General features: G+C 33.2%; 1 protein-coding gene across 2 annotated transcripts; it reads left to right on the forward strand.

Annotated features, from left to right (window-relative positions):
• Positions 1 to 7,180: 7,180 nt before the first annotated feature.
• On the forward strand, positions 7,181 to 13,374 carry LOC107488369 (uncharacterized). Of its 2 annotated transcripts, none has more exons than XM_016109112.3 (8): positions 7,181 to 7,569; positions 7,733 to 8,097; positions 8,240 to 8,320; positions 8,805 to 8,990; positions 9,081 to 9,182; positions 9,278 to 9,352; positions 9,603 to 9,719; positions 11,944 to 13,374. In XM_016109112.3, the coding sequence occupies exons 1-8, from the start codon at positions 7,383 to 7,385 to the stop codon at positions 13,216 to 13,218; spliced, it is 2,388 nt and encodes a 795-aa protein (XP_015964598.1). In that variant the 5' UTR covers positions 7,181 to 7,382; the 3' UTR covers positions 13,219 to 13,374. The 2 variants fall into 2 exon arrangements, with proteins under 2 accessions (XP_015964598.1, XP_015964599.1); XM_016109113.3 differs by having other exon boundaries at positions 9,278 to 9,349.
• Positions 13,375 to 27,423: the final 14,049 nt, after the last annotated feature.

The following is a 27,423-nucleotide window of genomic DNA, read 5'->3' on the forward strand; positions in this document are numbered from 1 at the left end:
TAAGGGAAAACATGAGGCACTGTGGAGGAACTTTAAACCCTTGCAATCGAGAGTTACAGATATTTGCTAAATCGTTGCTTCAGTTACCAGACAATTTACTCTTAATAATAAGTCACATGCATTGCAAGATCTGGTGTTATTAGTTTATCCTGATATATTGCTCAACGTTTCTAATGTTGATTATTTTAAAGATAGGAATATCTTAGCACCTACTCTTAATGTTGTGATGGAAGTTAACAATTATATTTTGTCATTACTCCCTTGTAATGAAAAGATTTATCTAAGTTCTGACTCAATCTTTAATGAAGATAGTAACATGGAATCTGAATTATATACAAGGAGCATAGAGATGTTGAATGCCCTAAATTGTTTTAGTATTCCACAACATAAATTAGTTTTTATGATTGGTGTTTCAATCAGGCTTCTCTGTAACATCGACCAGTTAATTGGTTTCTGCAATGGAATAAGATTACAAGTTAAGGGACTTGGTGATTATGTTATTGAATGCGTGATATTAACTTGCCGTAGTATTGGTCATGTTGTATTTATTCCAATAATGAACATGGTTCCTAATAATAAAACATTGCCAATTAGATTTACAAGGAGACAATTTCCAGTTGTATTATGTTTTGCCATGATGATAAACAAATTACAAGGACAAACATTATCAACTGTTAGGGTGTGTGTGGTTAGAGGGAATACAAGTATATTCCCAGGAATTTTGAGATGGGAATATCTTATTCCCATGTTTGGTTCAAGATTTAAAAAATTATTCCTGGGTATATTTTATTCCAAGGAATTGAATTTCCACCAATTTAATTCCCATCTCTTCCCTGGTTATCTTTCATTCCAATCCCATTGGAATGTATATAATGAAACAAAAAGACTAAATTACCCCTGCTATTTAATACATATTTAAGCTTCTTCTTCATTTCTCTCTGAAGAAGGAAACGGCGAAACCCTAGCAGAGCTTTGTTTTTGTCCCCAAATCAGTGAGACTTCACCAATGCCACCGCCACCGGAGCTGCGCCGGCGCCACCGTTACCCTAAACAGAAGACTGGTCTCCTTCTCTTCTCCGAGTTCATGTTCGCATTGCTTCTCTCTGCGAATTCTCTTTGAATTCTCTTCGAATCTCTCATTAAGGTTTGGGTTTTTTATGCTTTCTACATCATATTACACTAATTTTCTGTAATAGACTGCTAATTTGATTATTTATTTTCTATTTTGCTTGATTTCTTAGATGCTCTTTGTGATTATGTTGCATGCAAACATCGTGTTTGATGATTTGCCTCAAATTAAGAGTTTAAGCTTGTTGTCACCGATTTTGATGATATAAAAATGGATTGAGAGAAACTTATCTGTCTATCTTGAATTCTCGATCTGGTTTTCAATCCACTGAAAAATATTTCAATCCATTGAGAGAAACTTACAATTCTTTTTGGGTATTATTGGAAATTCAATATAAACGTTTTTTCTTTTTTTATTGGATTAAACATGCTAAATTTAAAATATTCAAAAATGCATTGTTTTGATGTTTCAGTTTATTCTCAATATCTTCATTGCACAAATTCAAATAGTTACTGTTGTAGTTACTTCTTAGGCAGAACATATTTTCTTGTGTGAACTTTATTAAGATGTATGTGAACTTTATACGAGTAAGTCCATGATCTTGTCACTGGATTCATTTGCTTGCTACTGTTTTATGTAAGTCCATGATCTCGTAGCTCATGGAAGAAATCTCCATGGTTAGGTAGCATTTGGTTGCTGTTCCAACACAAATAAGATACAGACATTAGAGACCAAAAAACTTAAAACCGTCACTGTCCTCATAGTTATCAGATAGTTTATATACTTTCAAAATATAGGGACATACATGACATGTCTCAAGGATGATTTTTTAAGTCAATTTTTGAACCTCAAAAATGCAGAGAAGCAAGAGACACATTTTAAGACGAATATGCAATGCATAAATATTTGTTATTTCTTTTGCTGGTATATAGAATATTAAAAAAAGAAAAAAGAAAAAAGAAAAAAATAACATGATAATAGTTGTGTCTTATTCATTGATTGTTGTATGCAAGTTGATATAGTTTATTTGAGAAGCAACAGTTGAATTTATTACTCATTTGTCAACATTATTTTCAATTTCTAGGAATATAGACACATATCTTCAAGAAGAATTTCTTTTTTCTATTCATCCAAACCTCAGCCTCATCAATTTACCATTTTGGCCCGCAACACTCCTACTTACCCCGGTTGCAGCATCAGTGATAGTGTTGAGAACTTTAATATCTGAAAACACTTAACACACATATCAAGGCATCTAATGGTAATAAGAGAGAATTAATAATAAGCAAATATAAGATCAAAGAAGCATGTTTTCAATCATAGCACAAAATCAGGAAGGAAAATGTAAAACATGCGATTAGTATGAATAAATGAGTAAAGAGTTGATAAAAACCACTCAATTGAGCATAAGATAAACCATGAAATAGTGGTTTATCAAACTTTTTTAAAGACCTTTATCCTTCTATATACCTTTATCCTTCTTGGTGAGTACCGCGTTGAGATTTTAGTTTTTGTAAATTTATATTTTACTCTTCTTTAAGGAGTTCAAAATTTTGTGGCTTTGATTCTGTTCTACTTATTTGTTCACTCAAGATTTTTTAGTATTTCCTAAGAATCATAGTATGGATAACATAAACTCGTGTAATCAGCAACTTCAGGGAAATACAAAATTACTTATTACTCCTATATTCAGAGTACAATATTGAATAACTAATTAACAACTTTCTAATAATAGTAGGTAGTAACCTCAGAGACAGTTGTAATCTGACTTTGAAGTTTACCATAATTGACTAAGTTAAATAGGTTTACTAAAATTTCCGTTGCCTTTATGCTTGTATAGAAATTATTGATTGAGATTTCATGTTTGGCCTAATTAATGCTTTCCCTCTATGAAATGCTTGTTAATTGCTGTTCTTTTCATACTTGTGTGATTCCTTGCTTTAACATGATGAAAAATTGTCTTGTGTTATTTTCTGCTTCTATAGAAAATGGAAGAGAATACTCGACCTAATTCAAAGCAAACTAAGCGTCAATGGACGCCACACGAAGATGCAAAATTAGTTGAATGTTTGGTAGAGCTTGCAACTACTTCTTAGAAGTGTGACATTGGCACGTTTAAATCCGGTTATGGAAAATATTTGGAAAAAATGCTGCATGAAAAGATCCCTGGATGTTATCTTAAGGTACAATTTTTTTACATAATACTTGTTTTCTTTGTTTATAATTCTATATTTGTGTTATAATTGTATAGTTTACAAAATATTTATGCTTTTGTATTGAGATGCTTTACTGCTGTCATTTATTTTTAAGATGATGATGGGATAGAGATGAAAGGACCAGAAAGAATTTAGTTTGAATATATAAAAATTGCAGTGTTAAAATTAAATAAAAAAATTTTATATTCAACTTACATATAAACTTTACCTTATTCATAATAAGTTAGTTATTCAAAAACTGAATGATTATTAATGCTCCATACATTCACTATATTTAGTTATGCTTGGATGAATTGTGGTGTCATATACAGAGTAGTAATAATTTTAAATTGTTTTGCTATGTTTAGGCTAATCCACACATTGAATCAAGGGTGAAATTGCTAAAAAGATAATATTTTGCAATAGTTGAGATGATGGGCATGGCTGGGAGTGGATTTGGTTGGAAGGACAAAGATAAAATGATTGTGGTGGAGCGACAAATTTTCAATGAATGGAAGAGTGTAAATTCTAAATAACTTTCTTAATACAAGTTTATTTATCTTAAGCTTTTTAATATTAATTGCTTATTTATTTTCTTTTAATTTCAGTCCCATCCTAATGCTAATGGCCTCTATAATAAACCATTTTCACATTTTGAGGAGTTGGGAATAGCATTTGGAGAGATAGGGCTCAAGGAGGCAATGCAAAAAATGTAACTCAAGCAGTTGCTACAATGGAGGCTTAGCGCGAAGCAACCTTGAGTGATCGACAAGTGAATGAAAACACCCAAGTAAATTTGGAAGAGACCGAAATGGAATATGAAGCTGATTCTCAAGTACGTAAGCAATTGACTTTAATTCATGTACATAAATTCACTTATTGTTAATCCTACTGCTGTGTATTCTTGGATTTTGGAGTGATTCTTCATTAGTTCATTTACTTTAATATGTGCCTGTGACTAGCCTTAACTATTTCCATCATGTTTAGCAGTTAGATAGAAATACTGATCTTCATTTCTGTGGAATATAATAACAAAGAAAAAAAGAATATGAATGTAATTATGCAAACAGAATTAGAATCAGGGTAGTTAATATTCTATTAAGTTCTGTTTTGTTAGTTAATGTTGTTAGTCTTGCTGGCCAAGGCAGAGATAATGCTTGTATATACAAGTGTAGAGCATGTATAATCAGTTAGGCTACTTGTTCTTCATTTTTATCAATATTGAATAATCTTCTGATGTTCCTGCTGGTGTTGCTTTCAATTTTTAGGAGCCTCCAACTCCTGGTGTTCCTGTTGCTCCCGGTGCTTCTGCTGCTCCTAGTGCTTCATATATAGAAAGGAATAAAAGAAAAAGAGGGAGCAAAAGTGAGGAAGTGATTGACATAGTAGTAGAATCAATGAGAGATATGAAAGGTGCTTATCAAGAACACACAGCCGTTTTAGTTGATATAGTTTCTTGTTTTAAGCATGAGAAAGAAGGAGCTGAGTGCAAAATGAAGCTAATGGCACTGTTGAGAGATGTTCTTGGTTTGAGCGGTGATGATAGAATGAAGGCTGGCCTTAGCATTCTAAGGGACAATAGTCTGATCGACATGGTGTTCCAACTTCAACCGGGAGAACTTTTGCCATTTTTGAAGAAATTGCTTTAAATATTGCTATTTTTGAATTTTTATTGAAAATTATGGTGAGTTGATAGGAAGACATTTGTGCCAATTTTTGCTGTTGTTTTGTGAGGAATATAAGTAGCTAAAACCCTAGTTCCTGATGCCATTATATCAGGTTTTAAGATCCATGGAAAACTAGTTAAAGTTCCTCTTGAACTAGAATGTGTAGCAACTGGTGATGGCTTGATTACAAGAAATGTTTGTTGAAAATTGATGGTGGATTTTGGATTTTTGTTGCTTTGTGTATAATTGATCACAGATTTTGCATCTTTGGAAGTAATTACAATGCTAGGAGAATAGAGATGCTGCCATTCAGTTAGTTGAGGATCATCTGAGATGAACACTGCTCCTTTTACATTGTCATAGTCACTAACTTAATTATGATAAAATTGATTTTAATTAAACATTTGTTATTAAGGGTATTATAGTAAATTTATTAGTAGACATAAAATTTAGAGTCGATAATAATTTAACTAAAGATATTTGTTATTAGGAATATTTTAGTAAATTTAAAAAAATTAGAATCAATAATAATTTAACTAAAGATATTTGATATTAGGGGTATTTTAGTAAATTTAAAAAAATTTAGAGTCAATAATAATTTTAACTAGACATATTTGTTATTAGGGGTATTTTAGTAAAAAATTTAGAATCAATAATAATTTAACTAAACATATTTGTTATTAGGGATATTTTAGTAAATTTAAAAAAATTAAAATCAATAATAATTTTAACTAAACATATTTGTTATTAGAGGTATTTTAGTAAATTTGAAAAAATTTAATTTTAGTAAATTTAAAAAAATTTAGAATCAATAATAGTTTTAACTAAGATATTTGTTATTAGGGGTATTTTAGTAAATTTAAAAAATATTTAACTTTTAGTCATTAATATTTTAATTTGAATGATTAAGGGTAATTTTGACATATTACATAATATGACCAAGATATTTAAACTCAACCAAACAAAAATTTTGTCATTCCTAGGATTATTACATAATATTCCAATGTATTAAATTTTACAACCAAATATGGGAATCATATATTCCAAGTGATCTCATTCCTAAGAATATAATGCCTAGGAATGAGATTACTTGGTAATAAAATTTAATCTTTGAACCACAAACACCCTTAGTGTTTATCTTTTTAGACCCGTGTTTATGCATAGTCAGTTAAAGGTGAGCACGTGTCGATTTGGTTTGAGTTTATGGTAAAATTAGAACTGAACCGATCAAAATGTAATTGGTTCGGTTTAATTTGGATTTATATTTTTTGTATATGTACTCGAACCAAACCAAACCGATTAAGAACGGATTGGTTCGGTTCAGATAATTGTGTACCCAATGACTTTGAAATTCATAAATAAAAACCAATTTTTATTTTAAAAATTCAACAATTACAATAAACATGTAACATCAATAGAAATAATCCAAACATATTAAATACCAAATACATTAAAAGCTGAACTCATTAAAATCCAAACCTATTAATAATGAATAATCATTGTCTAATGAAAAAGCGATATACATATTTTTATTTTTTTTATTTAATTAATATGTGATTGGGTTTGAGGGTTGGTTTGGGTTTCGCACCCCAAAACTGATACTCGAACCAATCACTAACAAAAGTCATTGATTTGATTTGAATTAAACCTGATTACCCGTTGATTTCAAAATCAATTTAATTAATTCGGTTCGGATTTAAACGAGTAACTAAGTACCCACTACCCATACTCACCCCCTATAAATAAGTTATATATTGCGCAGTCTAGAATAAATAATACTTTAGGTCTCAAGGTCTTGATCATGGATAACAATGAGAGTGTCAAATCCCATAATTACGGTTGTTTATAGGGAGATATTTGACAACCTACTTCCTGATTTTATTCATTAAGAAAATGCTTTGTTGTTATATTAGTGTTATAGCTTTTATTTCGTTTTTCCTTTACTATTTCTCCAAGTATATATTTTGATTGTAACAATGCTTTTGCTAATGTTAATTAGATAAAAAACCTTATTAATCGGATTTTAATATTTTATGGATGTCTCTCTATTTTCTAGCGTGTTTCTTAATTATGTGTTGGGTGATGTCAGCTTCTCGTTTTTTTTTTTTGGTGTACTGTCAGCTACTGGTTTTTGGACATACTGACAACTACGAGAATGATTGGGCCGATCCACTAAGAATTGGAACCCAAAAATAGGGAACAAGACGGTGGTGAAAAAAGGAGCAGAGGGTTTAGCCCACCTCGGTCTCCGTGAGTGGCGTGCAAACTGTGAAGCGCAGAGTCGTAACCCTAAAGTCTGAGCCACTCAGTGGCACACCCTCCTTCCTTTTTCCCGCAAAATATCCCAATCTCTTCTCTTCTGTCTTCTCCCTCCATCGAACCTCTCATTTCTTTTCGTCACTGTAAAATCCTCCAAGCGTAACCACTCTCTCTCCCAAACACCGCAGCTCAATGGCGGAGGAAGAAGTTGTTGCACCTTCTGCCAGCCCTCTTCCCTCCGATTGCAAACGCAAGTTCGAAGATCTCGATTCTGAGCCTACCGAATCTAATCCCAAATCCAACCCTGACGATAACAACGCCGATGCCGCGGTTTCCGACGAAGGCGACAACAAGCGCCCTCGCCTTGACGACGACCTAGGTACTTTATTCCTCTCTTTATCTCGCGCCTCACACAATTTTCATACAGTGATGCCAACTTCGACTCTGAATCTGTATAATTGATGATGTAATTATCATATCAACTAAATTATTGATTTTGTTAATGATGTGGCGAAGAACATGTTTCTGTGTCTTTTTAACAGCTAGTGCAAATGCAAATGGGCATCAGGAGGAGCAGTCTCACAAGCCTGCGGAAGAAACAGTGGAAAGAGTTGATTTAGAGAGTGCTGTTACAGAGGATGGTGAACCTGCTGAGCCCAAGAATGATTCAGAGACGACTGCAAATGAACAAGGTTCTGGTGAAGTTGCCGAGCCAGCTGAGTCCCGGGATGAGCCAGCTGAGGGCCAGGAGGTGCCTGCTGAGGATGCACATGAAAAGGCAGAGGGACCTCCTAAAGAAACTGAAGAACCGGCTAAGGATTCAGCCGAGCAAGACGCTACCGCTGGGGATAAGGAACCGGATTCAGTTGACAATGCTTCAGAGAATGTGGAGATTCCCTCTGATAAGGTGCGGATTATAAAGCTGCTTTATATTGTGAGGCTAGTAAGACATGTTGTGGAGAAAAACATTGTAATTGCTTTTACCTATCTGTATTTCACTCTAAAGGGCATCGTTTTCTTTGTTTGGTTTCTGTTTTACTTGCTTTTAGCAAGATGCTTCTCCTGGCCGAAATCAACTTACATCTGCCACTGAGACCACAACCCGGAGAATTGATGTTCCTAACAATAAGGTATTCCAATTCATGTAGATAGATGCATACATTTGGCTTATTTACATAATTGGTATTTTTTGTTTTATGTCCAAATCCAGTTTGGCTATCCTTTTTGCATTCTGGCGTTGAGTCCGAGGCTTTTCGATTGTTAAGTTTTAGGTCATTTACCATAATGATGAGTGATCACAATTCACAACCTTCTTTACTTATTATTATTATTATGATGATGATGATGATGATGATCATTATCATTATCATTATCATTATCATTATTATTATTATAATGATAATGATAATGATAATGATCATCATCATCATCATCATCATCATCCAAAGGTTTTAGCAAAAATTGATGATGATACACTGAAATAGACGCCCATATATGCTTTCTTATGTCCTCACTGGAACCCATCTTCTGTTCTTTGGAATTGACCTTTTAATAATTAATATAACTATTTGGAAAGCAGTTTCCTTGATAAGATATATTACCTTTGTGTTTAAGGTTGGTGTACTTATTGGAAAGGCTGGAGATACAATAAAATACCTGCAATATAATTCTGGTGCCAAGATTCAGATCACTAGGGATGCTGATGCAGACCCTCAAGCTGCAACTAGGTCTGTGGAACTGATAGGAAGTTCGGAAAGTATAGATAAAGCAGAAAAGCTGATAAGTGCTGTGATTGCGGAGGTCAGATGCTGTAACCAATTGGAAGAGTTGGTCTCCTTTTTTTTCTTTACCATGTTCTACACATTATTTACCTTTTTGGGGATTCTACAGGCAGATGCTGGGGGCTCTCCTGCCCTTGTAGCTCGTGGCCTTTCTCCTGCTCAAGCTACTATGGGGTCTGAACAAATTCAGTTACAAGTTCCAAATGAAAAGGTGATAAGCTGATAATTTATTTATATTCTTAGATTTCTTTTTTTTTGTCTTGATGCATATTCCAACTGAGTCACACTTTATTTTTATGCATGCAGGTGGGTTTAATCATAGGGAGAGGTGGGGAAACAATTAAAGGTCTGCAAACGAAATCTGGGGCACGCATCCAGGTAGTTGTTATCGTTTACCATGTACCGCTTTCGGTTCTATTCCATTTGATACAATAATATATATTAAAAGTTGGGCGTTGTGTAGTTCAAGAGTATGCTCCATTTAACAAGAGCACTGCTTCCTGTATTATAGAAAAAAAAATGAATCACCCAAAAAGATTCTTTTTGGGTGATTCATAGTATTGAGATTTTACTAGAATTTTGTACATTTCATGTTATTTTTGGAGCCTGATATTCTTTTTACCTTATGTAGTTGATACCTCAACATCTTCCAGAAGGAGATGATTCTAAAGAAAGGACTGTCCAAGTCACTGGGGATAGGAGACAAATTGAAATTGCTCAAGAATTGATAAAAGAAGTCATGAGTCAGGTTTGTTTTTTATTCTCTTTCTATATCCCGTGCTGAGACAATATTAGTAATTTAGTGGACAGTTGTGCTTAATAGTTCTTTCATTGATGCTTATAATTTTGCATTGTCTCAAAGGTTAATGCTGTTTGTTCTTATCACAATATTTATGTCATGGCTCTATGTTTAGATACAACTCATGAATTAGCTTGGTCTCCTATTGAATCTGAGAACAATTTGCATATTAATTTTTGCTGATTTGGAGCAACCTTTTAATCTTGTACTATTGCGTTCGTACTCTTATTCATACCAACTTTTGTTTCTTCAGTGATTTGAATAGGTAACTGAGATGTATACATCACCTTTCACTGGAGTTATTGGGTAATAGCTTAATACATTTATTGTAGAGTTTTGTTTTTGAGAAACGCTGAACTACTAGAAGTACTATGTAGAAGGATGTCATTATTTGCACCTTCTTGAAAGCATGCATAGTTGGTGGTTGATTTTACAAATTTTCTATAATTACAAGGTCAACTTGTTACTTAAGTTGAAACTGCCATGCAAAATCCTTGAACATTGAAGAATGATTGTTTGTGGATAAGAATCTTTGTAAAATAGGGATCTAGATATTCCTGTGTAGTGTGCCTGTATGATCCATTTATGGAACTGTTTATCAATTTTGCCATACAAGTGAGATAGATCACCTGAAGGGTGTTTGAGTTTGGAAATTGATCAATAATCCATGCCAACGTCAATTAAAATGGTCTAGGGAGATCGTATGTGTAAACCACGATGTCAGTTGAATAATTTATTTATCTTGAAGGTGCCAATTTCGAATTGGTTGGATTTAAAACTGCAGATTTGGCTATTGCCTTTTCCCTGGGGTCAGCATTGCTTTCTTGATGTAGCATAGACAACATATTCACTCTCATCCACTGAAGAGAGGTGGCAGGCATTAGAACCTCGGATTGCAGGATGTTTAATGGTTGGTAAGATTGCTTCAAGACTTAAAAGTTAAAAATCATGATTCAGTAAGACTGTTGTGCTGGCCTTGGTGCTCAAATAGAGCTGCTGTGTGATTTGCATGAGATCGAAGGAAAGAGTCATTCTTGGTGAAGTTATGACGTCTAATGCTTATAACTGTGTTGGAGTTGTACTCCTGCGTGTCTATTTAATTCTGTAATGAAAATACTAAATTGAACAACTCATGTCCTATGGTGTTCACTGAGGTCTGGGAAATTGCTATTGTAGTTGTCATGTGATCAGAGATGAGTTGAAGTATATTGTGTTATTGTACCTAACATATCTTTGACCTAATGATTCACTTGTTTGAAAGGACTAAATATTGGATTGAGTTTTGAGTGTTGTAAGTATGAAAGTTTAGAATAACCGTGTTGATCCTATATGGCAATTGAATTTATTTTGAATGTTGAATGCTCTGATGTGATTCCCTTAATCTACTTAATGCTCTGTATCCATTAAAATTTGCACTTCATTCTCTTCTATAGGCGTCTCTGCTATATGCTGTTTTAGATCAATTTTATTATAACATGATAGTATGTTAGGTGCCATTACTCAACTATGATTGTATAATCTCTTCTAATATTGGTTATCTTTAGCTAGTTACTGGTGATAATACATTCAAATCTAGTGCATTTTGATTTTTCCTTTTGGCACTGTCAGGCTTCCTCTTTTTTCATACGTTGTTTGCTGAGGTGAGATCTTTTTTCTAGTATAACTGGTAATATCAATCATATGGTGTGATTTTATGCATTTAGTTGATTGGCTTCGGTTGAGTTGAGATGCATGGCATGCTACAGATTTTATATTATTTCAACAGCCTGGTTATTTCATCAGTTCAAGACACTTCCAGCTCATCATTATAGTAGTTCTTAAAATTTAGTTCTTATGACTTGTTGTGCCTAGTGTATGATATTATGATGATAAAATTAATCTATTTGACTTCTTGCCACTAATTTTAAATGTATAGTTCAACATATTTCAACTGTGTTTTGGTATAATACAATGTTTATCCTTGTTGCTGTAATCATCCACTGATGTAGGTGCTCAACTGGTCAGGAAAGATTAATGGGCATGAATATTGCTGTGTTCTCATTTATTTGAAAATTATGATACAATTCTGCCTGAAAACCAAACCTACCTCTAGACAGCATATTGACTTGAGCTATTGTTCTCATTAAGTTATTTTTCTATTTACTGACTTCTGCCTTGTGTTTTGCATGAATAGCCTGTCAGGGCATCAACTGGTGGTTATGGGCAGCAGGGCTATCGTCCACCCCGTGGATCTGGTGGCCATCCCCAGTGGGGGCAACGAGGTTCTCATTTTGGCCACCCAACAGCATATGATTATCAGCATCGTGGTCCATATCCTTCTCATAATCAGTCTTATCCTCCTGCACCGTATGGAAATTATCCTCAACATATGGCCCCTAGGAGTGGCTATGGTTCTGGTTGGGAGCAAAGGCCTCACCATGGCATGCAGGGGCCACCCCCACACAACGGTGGTTACGAGTATTATGGAGGGCAAGGGGGTCATATTGATGCTCCTCCATCCTCCCAGCACCCTGGTTCTGTCCCTCCGCATGGTGCTGGTCCTTCCCCTGTACCTTCTATGGGCCCATCCCCAGCACAAGCAAATTATAATTATGGACAGCCGCAAACCCATGATTATGGTCATCAGCCACCTTATGCACAGGCAGGGCTTCCTCAACAAGGTTATGGACAAGGATATGATGATTCCAAGTTTGAAAATCGTGCTCCTTCCCAGCATCCCTATGGAGGACACATGAACACTCAACCAGCCTACCCTCAGGCTGGGGCCCAACCTAGTTATGGTGCACCGCAGCAGTATGGCAAGCCACCATTATATGGCATGCCACCACAGGGGCAGCCTCCTCAATCTTATGGTCATCCTAGAGCTGCTCAACCAGGGGATATGCCATATCAGGGCTCTACTCCTGCCCAATCATATGGCACAAATATGGCAACGCAACAGCCATATCCGTATGCATCCTCTGGGCCAACTCAAGCATCATATCCTTCTTATGGGTCTGCTCCAGCTGCAGATAACTATAGCCACCCACCGCCTGCATCTGGCCCAGTTTATGCTCCACCCACTGTACAACCTGGTTATGGTCAGCCGGTTTCCCAGCCAGCTGCAAGTTATGCGCAAGTTGCTCCTAGTGGTTATGGGTCGTACCCTTCTGCACAGCAAGCTTACCCCGACCAGCAGGCTCCTAACAACAATGCAGGTTATGGCTACCAAGCACCCCAAGATCCTGCTTATGCCAGTGGCACTGCAACCACGTATAGTGCAGCACCAAGTGGTCAGCCAGGTTATGTTCAACCTGCACCAACTCAGATTGGCTATGAGCAGTCTAATCCTCAGTCTGCTGGTTATGCGGCTGTACAAGCGAGTGCTCCCGCTGCATATGGCAAGACATTGTCCCCTCAGCCTACTTATCAGTATGACTCCACCCAAGTGTATGGTGCACAGCGATGATTATTTTTGTAGTGACTACATTATTATAGTGTTGGATGCTGTAGTTGATGTCTTAGTGTAACTTTCCATTTGTTGTAATCTGTACCGCATCATAATATGAACATGACAAAATCTAATTTTAAGTTGGTGCGTTGCAATACTTCCGTTTATCACCAATGTGTTCCTAATATGCTCTGAACTGTCATTCTGTGATTTGGTTATAAGAATTTGGGAAAGTGCAGCTAGTATGAGTAAAACATAATTCATTGGTACACGAAGCTGATCATTAGTTTCTTGCATTGGGCACTTAGATTAGCAATATAGGCCAAGAATGATTAGAAATGTTAAAAAATTAAGTTTATTTTAATAATTTTTATTTGTATAATTGTTTAAAACAATTGATTATATGAGATAATTAATTTGTTTGGATATTTTAACTGAAGTTATTTTAAGATAATTTATTGTGTCTGAAATATATGAAAAAAAGGGTTGTTTTAAGTTATATAATCACAAAAAATGAATATGAAATTATTATTTGAATTATTTAATATAATTATTTTATGTGAATGTTAAAAGTTACTTATCTTTATGTTATTATTTTGGATCACATTATAATTTTGTCCCAATTTTTTTTTGGTGACTATAATTTTGTTCCAATTGAATAAAATTCATTTGCCTTTCCGAAAAAAAAAAAATTACCAACTAGTCATCAAGTATAAAACTATATATTGTTGTAAAATAAATAAATAAATAAATAATATAAATAAAAAATATAAATAAAGAATTTTAATATTATTTTTTAATGTTGTTATCTCAATATAACAGATAATTTATGTTTTTTGATAATTCATTTTTTCGTATGTTGGAACGAACATATATAGAGAGAAGTGTTTTGTTTTTCTTGTGTGTTTGGTCTCCAACCATACTCCTATTATTTATATATGTGCAAAGTTCACTTTTTTAACCTTCATTAATGTTCAGTCCAACTTTAAAACTTTGTACCATTCACTGGTAGAAGTTTGAACCGCCTAAATAATTTTGATTGGAGAAATAAACCATGGGTGTTTAATTGATAGACATCTATATTGTAACACTCCCTCTTGGATGTTCATTAGGAATATGCCTTATTAAAATTTTATTAAAAAAAACACAATAAAAAAATTTTAATGAAGAAAAAAGAGTACAATACTTTTTGTGATGAGAATTGCCTCGCTAAAAACATTGTTAAGAAAAATCTAATAGGGACAAAAACTTGACCAAGAGAAAAAGAATACAACCTCTTCTTGTCAACATTATTTAATATCTTAAAATCCGTGCATCCCAATTTAATGTACCAATTTTGATTCGCATCCTCAATACTCATATTGAGTTTTTTCAAAAAGATCACAAATCTTAATTATATTAAGGCCAATTATAAATTGTTTGTAACAAAATAAATCTCAAAAAATGCTTGCAAGAACAATTCTCGCAAAATCCATTTGCTTAATGGCATTTCAACTTTTAAAGTTGTTTAATTCAAAATATATTGCCTAATACTCTCACTAGTTTAAATAAAATCTTTGATAGTCATACTATCTTACTTTGGGCACTATACATCTTCTAAAGATGTTCAGTAATAAATAGTGGGTACATACTTTTGAAATTAGAACTTATGGTTATCAAAACAACTCATATTGTAGTAAAATAATATTTTAGATACTTCACAAGTACTTACTATTCCATCACCAATTTTATTGGACAATATTATTTCAATAGGATTATCATGTCCATGATAACCCTTTCATACATAAGAACAATTCTCAATGTATAACCAATTTATTACTTTCAAGTATGTCATACGAAAAATTGACATATTTAAAAATTTAAAATATAAAAGTAAATCAAGAAATCTATATTTCTGGCAAAATTATTTAGAATCGTGAATGAGTACCTTAGTTGTCAAGTTGTTACTCATACCTATTCTAAATAAACATGATTAAATTATATCCCATATAATTATAATCCCAAATAATTACCTAGTTGTCAGACAATTATTTAACTGAATTATATTTTATACTCCTAGGTTGTCTAGGTTTAAGTATAAAATTAATTCTCCTTATACATCATCATATGCATAAATAAATTCCATCTTTGAGTACAAGTTTTCTAGTTGTCAGGTTGTTCCTTGTAAACAAGAGATAAATTTATTTTTTTGACAATCTCCTAACTTTTAGAATTTATCTCCATTATTAGAGAATTTCTACCAGTATTTATGGATTAAATTTTATATTTCTAGGTTGTCTAGGTAAAATATAAAATTAAATCCCTAATACATCAAATATATACTGATTATTATCTTGAACATAAAACTCTTGGTTGTCAGGCCGCTCTTTATAATCAAGAAAATTAGAAAAACTAATTTCTAAAACTATAATGTTCAAAACACATCAATCAAATCAAAATTTGATTTTTCATGTACTAACGTTCAGTCTTAAAAAATTATCAAATCAAATTTTACCTTTATATATACACTTATAAATAAGAAACAAATAAAATATATTTTGCATCTTATTCTTTTTACTGTGATCAAAATCACAATAAAATTTAATATATAAATAAAATCAAACAAAATATTTGATTATAAATATAATTTTTATATTAAAAGAATGATAATTTAATCACAATTAAATAATTAAAATACATTAACTGTTAATTTATTAGAAAATCATCTCATGAAAATAAATACATCACATGCTTAAAAATAAGTTGAATTAATCCTATTAATTCACAAACTTTAAGAAAATAGGAATAACAATTTAAACACAAAAAAGGCAAAGCTCCGATACCACTAAAGGATTACCATGTGTTCATAACACGTAGCGGAAGAAAAGAAGGTAATCCTAAAGATCTATTTTTGTGTTTAAACTTTATTCTAATAAAAATATAATATATAGATCAGATCTAAATACCTGTGTACGCTACTAAAAATCACTTTCTCCTTCGATAGTATGAAGGCGCTATGCGTATCCACACCGAGACCAATCTTTACTGTCAACTTTTTGACCAATGGATATCTGATCTAAATTGAGAACCTTTTTGCAACTCTTTGCACGCCATAAAATTCTTCTCCAAGAATCAGGCTCACATATGTTTATATGTGTAGATGTAAAGGAATAAAACTACTCTTGTTATTCTCGTGTCTTTCCTGTACTCTTGACATACATATATATAGTATGAGATTTGTTATTGATTTTAAATTTGAATCTCAATTCAAATTTAAAACATATTTTGAAATTCTAAATCTGAATCTTTCAAATTTATGAATCATATCATAACTCAATTTGAAACCAAATCAGTTAGGATCTCATCTAAATTTAGAATTCAAGTTTAGAAATAGAATAACTAATTATTCTCAAATCTCATTTAATATTCTCAATTATCATATTATTATTATATTCTTGGTGCTAGCAAAGAATATAATAATATTCCATTTGAATTAATATAATTATTTATTTGATCAAATTAAAATAATAATTAAATAATTCTACAGCAAAGATTAGAACACTCGTTAGTGAGTGATCCCATAGGTTCAATACTAAGCGGGTAGTAAATTAGTCATACTAAATTTACTAATCAAGGTTGGTGTCTAACAACACTCCTCAACGACTCGATAGCATGAAGTAATATATTTTTATTAAGAACCTTAGAAAAACAAAGTATAATTCCTTCTATCTTTTCAGCTCTTGGTTAACACTTAGAGTATGGTTTAATTGTCAAACTCTAACTTGTTACCATTATTATAATGAATTGTGAATGACTTAAGAAACTCATTTCTTCATTCATTCAATCTCCTTGACCAATGTTTTATTCATCTCAGTCATTATAATTATAGAGCTCACTCTTTACCGAGAGTTGATAGATTCCTTATTGACTAATCATTAATTCTACAAGTATTTAATCATACCCAATATCCATTCAACTAGCACCCTAGGGTATTAGGTGTTCGGAATCAAAGTATAATAAATACATTAATTACTATGACAGTCGCAGGTAAAAGGAAACTCTATTACTATGTTCATCTTGAGAATATCCTATTGACAAATATGCGGTTATTATAACCATTAGGAATTCTCAAAGTGAGTTAGTTCAATGACCATATCTCTATATGCACCATCTATATATATAATTTAATAAATGAGATCTATTACTATTCATCCAATGAAGACCATTACATATATATTGATCTTTTCGGATTATTAATGTCCTTTTTAATAATCCTATGACCAAGAACAATTTAGATTAAATTATAAAAGATTTATCTCCCAATATTATGATCACTATCACAATGATAAATCTCTAAATTTAATCAAGGACTTTATTATATTAATATTTTAATATAATAACAATAACAAATTATTTGACACATGATTGATTGGATTGTGGTCATTCTTATTCCCAACACTTAATGAATGTGACTTATTCATATAAAATCTCTTCAAGATTTTTTTTTTGTATTTGTTGTTTGATGAATAAAGATCCCATTATTTGTATATTCGATCTAAATGTCGAGATAAAATTTAGTCTTTTCAAGATCTTTCATGTCAAACTCTTCTTTTAGAGATTTTATAATTGTTGGAATCACTTCAGGGGTTCCAATAATATTTAAATCATCAACATACACAGCAATTATAATAAATCCATAGGCAGATTTTTTATGAAAACATATGGGCAAATATCATCATTCTTGAATCCATTTTTGGTCAGATACTCAATAAGACGATTATACTACATTCGTCCAGATTGCGTTAGACCATATAAAGATCTTTGCAATTTGATTGAGTATAATTGCTGCAAATATTCATTGGATAATTTAGATATCTTTAGTCATTCAGGAATTTTCATATAAATAGCAGGATCTAATAATCCTTATAAATAAGTTGTCACCATATCCATTAGATGCATATATAGTTTATGGTATGCGAATAAATTGATCAAATAATGCAATGTTATTGCATCTACGACAGGGGGATATATTTCTTCATAATCTATACCGGACCTTTGTGAAAAATCTTGTGCCATAAGTCAAGCTTTGTAGCGTATAGCTTCATTTTTTTCATTTTATTTTCTCCTAAATAACCATCTGTATCCAACTGGTTTTACATCTTCTAATGTACGAACTACATGCCCAAAGACTTCACGTTTTGCAAGTGAGTCTAACTCAGCATTCATAGCTTATTCCTATTTTGGCCAATCATTCCTTTGTCGACATTTTTCGATTGTTCTTTGCTCAAGATTTTTACTTTTATGCATGATGTTTAATACCACATTATATGTAAATATTTCATTGATAATTATTTTATTTTGATTCCATTTTTTCCTGTAAATACATAATTTATCGAGATCTCATCATTTTCACAATTTAAAGAATTTTCAAGTACTTGAACGTCTTCTAGCGTCAACACTATATCAAAATTTTGGACAATTGTTAGTGTCCTTTTAGTGTATTTATCTTTTTCAACAGGAGTACCATTTGTCTTAGTAATATCAAATGCCTCTTTTCTTTTGCAAGGATTTTTTTTTGGAACCAATTGGTCTACCACGCTTCTGGCGTGTACTTGTTTCAGTAGCCATGTGTCTAATTAGAACATCAATTTGAATTGGAGCATTTTCGACTGGTATGTAGGATTTGGTTATCTTCTTTGTATCAGAAAATACATCAAGCATTTTATTTTTTATTCTTTTCAAATGTATAATCTTTTAAACTTCTAGTTCATATTGTCCTAATTGTGGGTCTAGATGCATTAACGATGATGCATTCCAATTAAGTTATTTCTCAAATGGCTTATTCTCTCCCCTTCATGCTGAAAATTTTGATTCATCAAAATGACAATCTGTAAATCGAGCTTTAAACACATCTCCTATTTGTATCTTAAGATACCTCACTATAGAAAAAGAATCATATCCTACATAAATTCTCAATTGGAACATATATCATATACCTAATTGACTACTAGCCAAAAACTACTTACAAGGGATAAAATTGATGGTAACTTGTTGGCCTCAAACGAAAAAGTGTTGCGGCATGTAAAATCGCATGCCCTCAAACAAAAAATAGGGAGATTTGTTCTCATAAGTAGGGGTTTATCAATTAATTGGAGACATTTAGTAAGTGATTTTGGTAACCTATTTTGTGTGTGAATATGAGCTACTAGATGTTCAACACTTATTCCGTTAGCCATATAATAAGCATCAAAGGCTTGGAAAGTGAATTCATCAGTATTATTAAGACAAATTGCTTTCATTGGATTTTCTGAAAAATGCATTTTTAATCGAATAATTTAATCAAATAATTTCGCAAACGCCAAGTTGCTAGAAGACAATAAGCACATATATGACCATTTCGAGGATGCGTCTATTAGGACCATAAAGTATCTAAATGGTCGACGTGGTGGATAAATTGGTCCACATATATCTCCTTGAATTCTTTCTAGACATTCAGAAGACTCAAATCTAATTTTTACAGGTGATGGCCTTACAATAAACTTTTTCTGAGAACATGCAGCACAGCAAAATTCACTAGATTGAAGAATTCTCTTACTCTTTAGTGAATATCCATAGAAGTTTTCAATAATTCTCCGTATCATGGTTGTTTCAGGATGACCCAATCGATCATGCCAAATTATGAATTCATTTGAGTTAGTAAACTTTTGGTTTACAATGGTATATAATTAAATTGTACTAATTTTAGTATAATATAGCCCAAAAGAAAGTGAGGATAACTTTTCTAATATAATCTTTTTATTTGAAACATGAGTTGTGATATATAAGTACTCGTGATTTCCCTCATTCATGGTTTCAATATGATATCTATTTCGGCGAATATCTTAAAACTCAACAAGTTTCTTAGAGATTTAGTAAATAATAGTGCATTATTTATTATGAATTTTGTTCCTCTAGAGAATAAAATTATAGTTCTTTCGGAACCTTCTATCACATTACCTGAGCCAATAATTGTATTAACAAATTATTCTTTTGGTACAAGATGAGTAAAATATATATTACTTTTGAGAATAATATGCAAACTTGTACTATTCGTAAGGCAAATATCTTCATTATGTGTCCTTGTCATTTTCTTCAAAGACAAATAATAATAACAAGATCATAAAATAAGTAAAGGTGCATGTGCAGTCAAATTGTATTTTTGATTGAAATTATTTGTCTAAGTAGCACTAGAGATTTGAAAATCTTTAAATATAAAAATTAATATTTTATTAAACATTATTTATATACATCATACTTGAAATTCAAATAAATAAGAGATAAAACTTAACAAGAAGTCGGATGAGATTGAAAACTAGTAGTTTAGGATTGAAGGGTTTGACCTTTCCAAAAAATACCTTGTTGAGATGATACAATCAGTAAATTAGAGGACTTTTGTGCTCTTAGGTTCACTTGACTAAATTAGTTGTATGTCCTAAATCAATAAAATTCATTGCGGGTGAATTTTAAGAAAAAAGTAGTAAATTTTGTTATAGTTGGAGTGTGAACATTGATGCTAGCTCATGAAAACGGTATAAAATATTTTTGCAATTTTAGAGGGTTGTAAAATAGAAATTTATTTATTGCAACAATCTCTTTTATGTTATTTTTTCTTTGAGTTAGTTCAGATTTGTGGTATTTTTATGTATTTTTTTATTCTTTTTGGACAGGAAGAATGGAAGCCATGGCAAAGTTTCTAGCTACCGAGAGTTTTTGTTAAACCATTGTAATTTGTAAGTAGAAGAAGATAACCTTTGAATTTCTATAGTTTTTGTGAGTGTGCTTTATATCTGAGCATTGTTTGTTGTTGAAATTAATATGCTTTATCAATAACTTAAAATATTACAAGAAAAAAGAAAAAAAAAGATATATATGTATCAGTATGATTTAAAAAAATTTTTGCTGTTTGATTTACAAAATCATCCCTATTTAGTGGGACAATTCTAAAGTAGGTGAGTGTAAATGTATTTTACTCAGACATTTTTTTATACAATATGGCTTTGGAAGATTTCACTCTTCACTATACCAAAAATAGTTATCAATAGTTACTAAGTTATTGGCAACCTTAAAAAACAAGTATAAGAAAATGAAGTTAGATTTAGATAAGATACATAAAAATCAACTGTCAATATATAGATGTCAAATCAATAATTTTCTACTTCTATAAATTCAAAACCATAGATTCAGGTCAAAGCTCAAAATACCATATTTTAAATAGTGACCAAGTCGACAACTATGACATGAACTAAAAAGAAAAAGGGAAAAAGACTATACTTTATGTAAAACGTGCAATGCAAGTTTTGTTCTTTTATGCTTATGTTGTTGTTGATGTCGTCATCTCTTGCTTCATTTCATTTAGTGTGAGAATCATTTTATATAGCAAAAGAATATACACTCTACATTTTTCACTTATACCTTCCTATTATGGTTCTATGCTCATGTTTGTTGATAAACTTTTCACTTTTACACACTTTGGTATTTCTATCCCTGTTTGATGAATATTTAAATTTGCATGATAGCAGTAATAAATCTGCTCTTATTTGCATGGTTCTATACTAAAATTAATGATTATGGTAATTCAGATTAGTTATTCATATGGCTTATCTTATAGTGTTCATTCTTATTTTCATAATTAATTTAGAATATAGAGCCTTATGTCCTTAATATAATTGAAATTTATCTTTATTAATCTAATAGTGATAAATATCATTGCTATTATAATATAATTTTAAATTTTAACATTGAGATTACATGATTAAGAAAAGGTGGCAGTAAAAGACATCTCCGTGAAATTGGTAAATGGTGATGATAGCAATGGTAGAAGAACCATGGTGATATTGATAGTGATGGAGCTATGATAGGTTATATGTTCCTATTAAATTAGAAAAGTTTTCTTCTACTTTTGATCATTTTAATCAATATATCAAGTTGAAGAATAAGAATATTGGGTCTCAGTGTATCAAGTGTAAACTTTTTGAACTATTGAATGTACACATTATGTTCATCCACTTTTGTCTTTCTTTTGAGGAGTGTTGTTCATTTGTGTAAAATTGCTCCGCAAAGATGCAAAATCACTGGAATCGCAAGTTTACCTCCAAAGAAGCAGTTTAAGCCAGAACCTAACTGGAAACGAAATCATAACCCGTTTTGAGGATTAGAAAATAGAAACCGTAGGTTTTGTTGCAATGCAGCGGTGATTACAACATTTTTAGTCAGAAAAAAATCTATTGTTTAAGAGATGACCCAAGATATAAATATGTGAGACACAAGAATAGAGAGATTTTGTTCAATAAGTATATATCTGAATTAAAAGCTGCTGAACATGCTATAAACTGAGAGAACAAAGCCAAAAGGGAGGAGCGGCCGGTATAAATGTGTTTCTCTAACACTTTTGTGATACATATCAGAGATGACTTTTTTTTTAATAATGTAACTGATTCTCTGCATCTATTATTTGTGTTGATTTATTGCTTTAGTTGTATCCTGGCGTTCACTCGGCAGTTTATTTTGAAAAGCTTTTTTGACATGTTAATTATATTAAAAATATTTACAAGATACGTTGAGGGAGAGAGAACGGGAGCTTCGGCAAAAGAAGGAAATAGAGGAGCTGAAAATGGAAAGGGTGCAGGTGAAAATTTGAAGAAAGGAGGCAATCACTTCTTTTCAAGCTTTACTTATGGAGACAATCAAAGACTCTTTGGTATAACTTTCATTCTATATGTGGTACCATTAATCTTATTGTTATCTTTAGGATGAGTTTGGTATGTGATTAAAATGGAGAGAAAAATTATCTAGATCTATGTACACAAAGATCTTGAATCCATACATAGCTCACCCCTAGAGGATGTACAGACTCTTCTCTAACACTTGATAGTTGGAATTCGAAAAGTTCTATACTTTTATTGCTTGCGGGTAATTTCAATTATTTCATGGGAGATTATCTCCTAACAACAACAATAACATGATATTTAGGGGGAAAAATATAAAACTTGAGGAGCTGATACGGGAAATAAAATAGTGGAGTCAAGTATGGAAAAAGGAGAGGCAGGCACGAAATAAGGATGCAATGGCTTGAGGATGGATACTTAGTAAAAAAGAGGGTAGAGAGGGATTCGAATGATCCAAGGGAAGAGACGGAGAACATGCACCGCTTTTTCTTTTCTTGCAGGTTAGCGTGGAATTTATGGACTGCATTATTGGAGTTTAGAGACAAATTTGGATATGGCCAGGAACAACTAAACAATGCTTTGAACCTTGGCCAGTGGTGGGTATAGCAAAGAGAGAAAAAGGTATGAGAATCTCTATTTTTGTAACAATATAGACTATATCAAGAACAAGAAATAGCATTATTTTTCAAAATAAGATTTTAAACTTTGATGAGATGAAGAATGAGGTGTTATATTGGCGAGATGCATGAGAAAAGGACAGAGAAATCCAAGAAAATGGGTGGAAGAGATAGGTAGAATCCTATAATATAGCTGATTTGTTATTGATTTTATTGTTACTTATTTTGTTGTTTTTGTTTGTTTTGATTTGGATAGTTTTGTTTTAAAAAGTGGTTAGAGATTATACTGTGACGCAGAACATGGGATTTGTATGCTGTTTGAGAACTTGATGATTTTAATTATATAAAAAAAGTCATCCCAGAAAGAAAAACACACAAATACTAAGGATTAAAATACAATAGAATCTATTAAATTTGTCTTGGAAGTTGGGAGATCCCATGAGAGAAGATGATTCTTGAAAGATTAAATAATTGGATATACTAATTAAAACAAAGCTTTCATATTTTGCTTTTTTATATAAAAATCTTAATATATTTGTTGTTTGTATGGTTTGAGATTTTGAATTCTTTTAATGTGTATTAATTATGTTGTGTAACTATATTAATATTATTAATTTTTTAAAAAAAATATAGGATTTTATTAGTAGTTCAAGAATTCATACTACATGTATGAAAGATTCAGAATTCAATGTGATCCATATAAAATTGTATAATCAATAAAAGATATTATATTAATTTATATTTATAATCTTGCTTAGCTTCGTTGTATGGTTGTTAGTTTCATTGTATTGAACACATAATTTTTTTTCATGTTATACAGGATGTTATTTATAAGAATATCAAGTGTTCATATAGCTTAAACCTGTTGCACAACATATTAGCCCATTGACAATTAGACGGGAGCTATAGCTTGCTTTTAGGAAATATTTGAATAGTATTTCGGATGAGCATATAGATAAATGTAGTGCTTAATATCTAACTTTTATTGACCGTATCATGTTTAAAAAAGTAAAGTATATGAAAGACAATAATTATAATTTAATTTAATAAGAAACAATTTACAGGTAGTGTTTGGTGGAGAGACAGAGACAGAAAGACTGAGACTGAGAGACAGAGATTAAGAGACAGAGATTGAAATAAATCTCAATATTCTGTTTGGTGCAAAATGGGAGACAGAAATTAAAATAAGAATGAAATTCTAATTTAATTTGTACAAAGGGTAAAATTAGAATTAATTAATTGAAATGAAGGTATTTTAGATATAAAATGTTATTAAAGTTTCAGTCTCCATCTCTAAAAATTTTAGTCCCCTGTGTCCCTACTTTTTGGAGGTACTGAAATACTAAAATTTTGAAGACAGAGACAAAAATTTTAGTACTAGTCTCTAAACTAACAAACATGATATTGAGTCTTAGTTTCTGTCTTAGTACCTCAAAACAAATACTAGGGCAAAAAACCATATTAAGCCAAATGAGTGGAAAACTAACGTAAATACGCCAAAGCAAAAATCGTTTCAGCAATAAGCCAGACCGCATTTTTATATAATTCGAACCAGGTTGGTTCGAACTCAAAATGGTAGTAATTCGAACCTGGTTAGTTCGAATTAGCTTGTTTTATTTGTTAATAAATCGAACCAACCTGGTTCGAATTATGAATCAATGTAATTCGAACCAAGGTGGTTCGAATTATAGAGAGAGAGGGTTTCCGTGCAATTCGAACCGGGCTGGTTCGAATTACAGCAATCATAGGTCGAACCAGACCGGTTTGAATTACTGTGAGACTGACTGAGCTGTTTATCTATGGACGAGGCAGATCCGAACCGGCCAAAGAGGTGCGGCCTATGTCGCCAACCCGGCCTAGGTCACGAATCATAGGTCGAACCAGACCGGTTTGATTTTTTATGTATAATGCAACACTTTCCGTGGATGCAGAATTTAATAAGAAAAAAATAATGACTAAACTGTTTCAAGATTCGTTGATCCTACGAAGTGAATGTCCGACAAGAGAAATAAAAAAAAACATAGGTGAACAGACTACAACATAATAAAGTAAATGAACAAAATTGGTGGAGTGAAAAAATGGGTGACAAGACATAACACTGTCACGGAGTTTCAAATAGGATGACGGAAAAGACTCTAACATGCCTCTTTGTTTGAAATGCTCTTATTTGGGGTTAACTTAGCGGAGAAGTATTATTTAAAGACAATAATTAAAATAAAATATTATTCAGTAATAAACATTAAATATTAGAAACTGTCCAAACTATCGGAAAAAAAGTACAAACCACTAACATACATGATTGAACTTTAAAGAAAAAAATACATGAAACATGAATCATCTAAACAGGTGCGACCCAGTGCCACAGCGACGGGGTACCCGTGCCCTCTGACCTCGGCGGATCAACGGCTCCACATCCTCGATGTCATCCTCGTCATCCGGTGGGGCAGGCTGTGCTGGTGGCGCAACATGCAGGGGTGTCGCCGAAATCCCTGCGACAGACTCTGATGCAGCGGTGAAGGCGGATGGAGGAGTACCTCCGAGACAGAACTGGTGACCAGCGGATGAGGATGGAGGCTCATTCAGATCAACAAGTCCCCAACAAGCGTGTCTGACCCAATGAAATCTGACCACTGTGATCCCGAGATGCGCCAAGGTGTCCCCCCTGCTCAGGCTGGTCATCGGCTGGCACACCAACGAAGTAATCTCCAAGAGGGCCTGATCCAAGTACAGCGTCACCTGTGTCAGCCCCGGCACCCATCCCTGTACCATACCACTCACCTGCATGACCATGATCGTGTGTGGTAGTACCAGCAGATGCAGCAGCCCCTGAACCACCCCCACCAACGGGCCGATGCTGATCGTCGGTGTCGTCCCCATGGTCAGCACGACCCCTCCGCCTCTAGCGGGACCGGCGTCGTAATCATCGTGCACAGCATGGTCAGGCCACCTCCACTCACGCTGGCTCCTCCGTGTCCCCACACCCATCCTCCTCTCAACCCTACGCCTGTCCGGCACGTCCTCAGGACGATCCATGTCAGGAACTCGCCCCGGACCGCGCTGTGAGGCCTCTAATGGAATGGGAACTGCTCTAGGATCCCCCAACTGCGACTCCGGAGACAAGAACCTCTTCCCATGCTGACGCCACCAGTCAAGGAACGCATGCGAAGGTCCGGGGTCGCCTACAACGTCGAACCTCAGCACACAGTCCTGACGAGAGTCCCAAAGGAGATGCCACTTCTGCAAAGTAGACGGGAACCATCGATCGCCGCCTCTACCGTCCTTGGACATCAAAAAGTCAATGTTCAGGGCGGGATGCGGAATGGGCTGAACTCCACCAAACTGCGGAAGAACACGATCTATCTGATGCCACTCTATCTGGTGCACTCTCCGAACGGCATGTGGAACGTGTGCGTCTCCGGACGCCATCGCTCTACGAAAGCACTGACAAGGGCCTCGTCTAGTCGGAACCATCGGTCGTTCAGCCTTGCAAGATGGTATAGACCTGCCATCTGCAAGTACGGAACGTATCTGTCATCAAGTCGCATGCCCTGCTGCCGCCGCATGCTCCTAATGCATCGCTGGGGCTGCGCACGAAACGAACCGCATAGTTAGAACCAGCTTAAAAACCAACCACAACCATAAGCAGCACGATAAATCATCAAAATACCGTTCTGCTAAATAAGACCGCATAACATTACATTAAAGATAAGCAACTAGAAAACAAAACACCAACATAAAACCACTAACGTAAACCACTAACGTAAACCACTAACATAAACCATCTACATAAACCACCAACATAAACCATCTACATAAACCACTAACGTAAACCACTAACATAAACCATCTACATAAACCACCAACATAAACCATCTACATAAACCACTAACGTAAACCACTAGCATAAACCACTAACTTAAACC

This window comes from Arachis duranensis, chromosome 5 (assembly GCF_000817695.3).
Source record: "Arachis duranensis cultivar V14167 chromosome 5, aradu.V14167.gnm2.J7QH, whole genome shotgun sequence".
Classification (NCBI taxonomy): Eukaryota; Viridiplantae; Streptophyta; class Magnoliopsida; order Fabales; family Fabaceae; genus Arachis; species Arachis duranensis.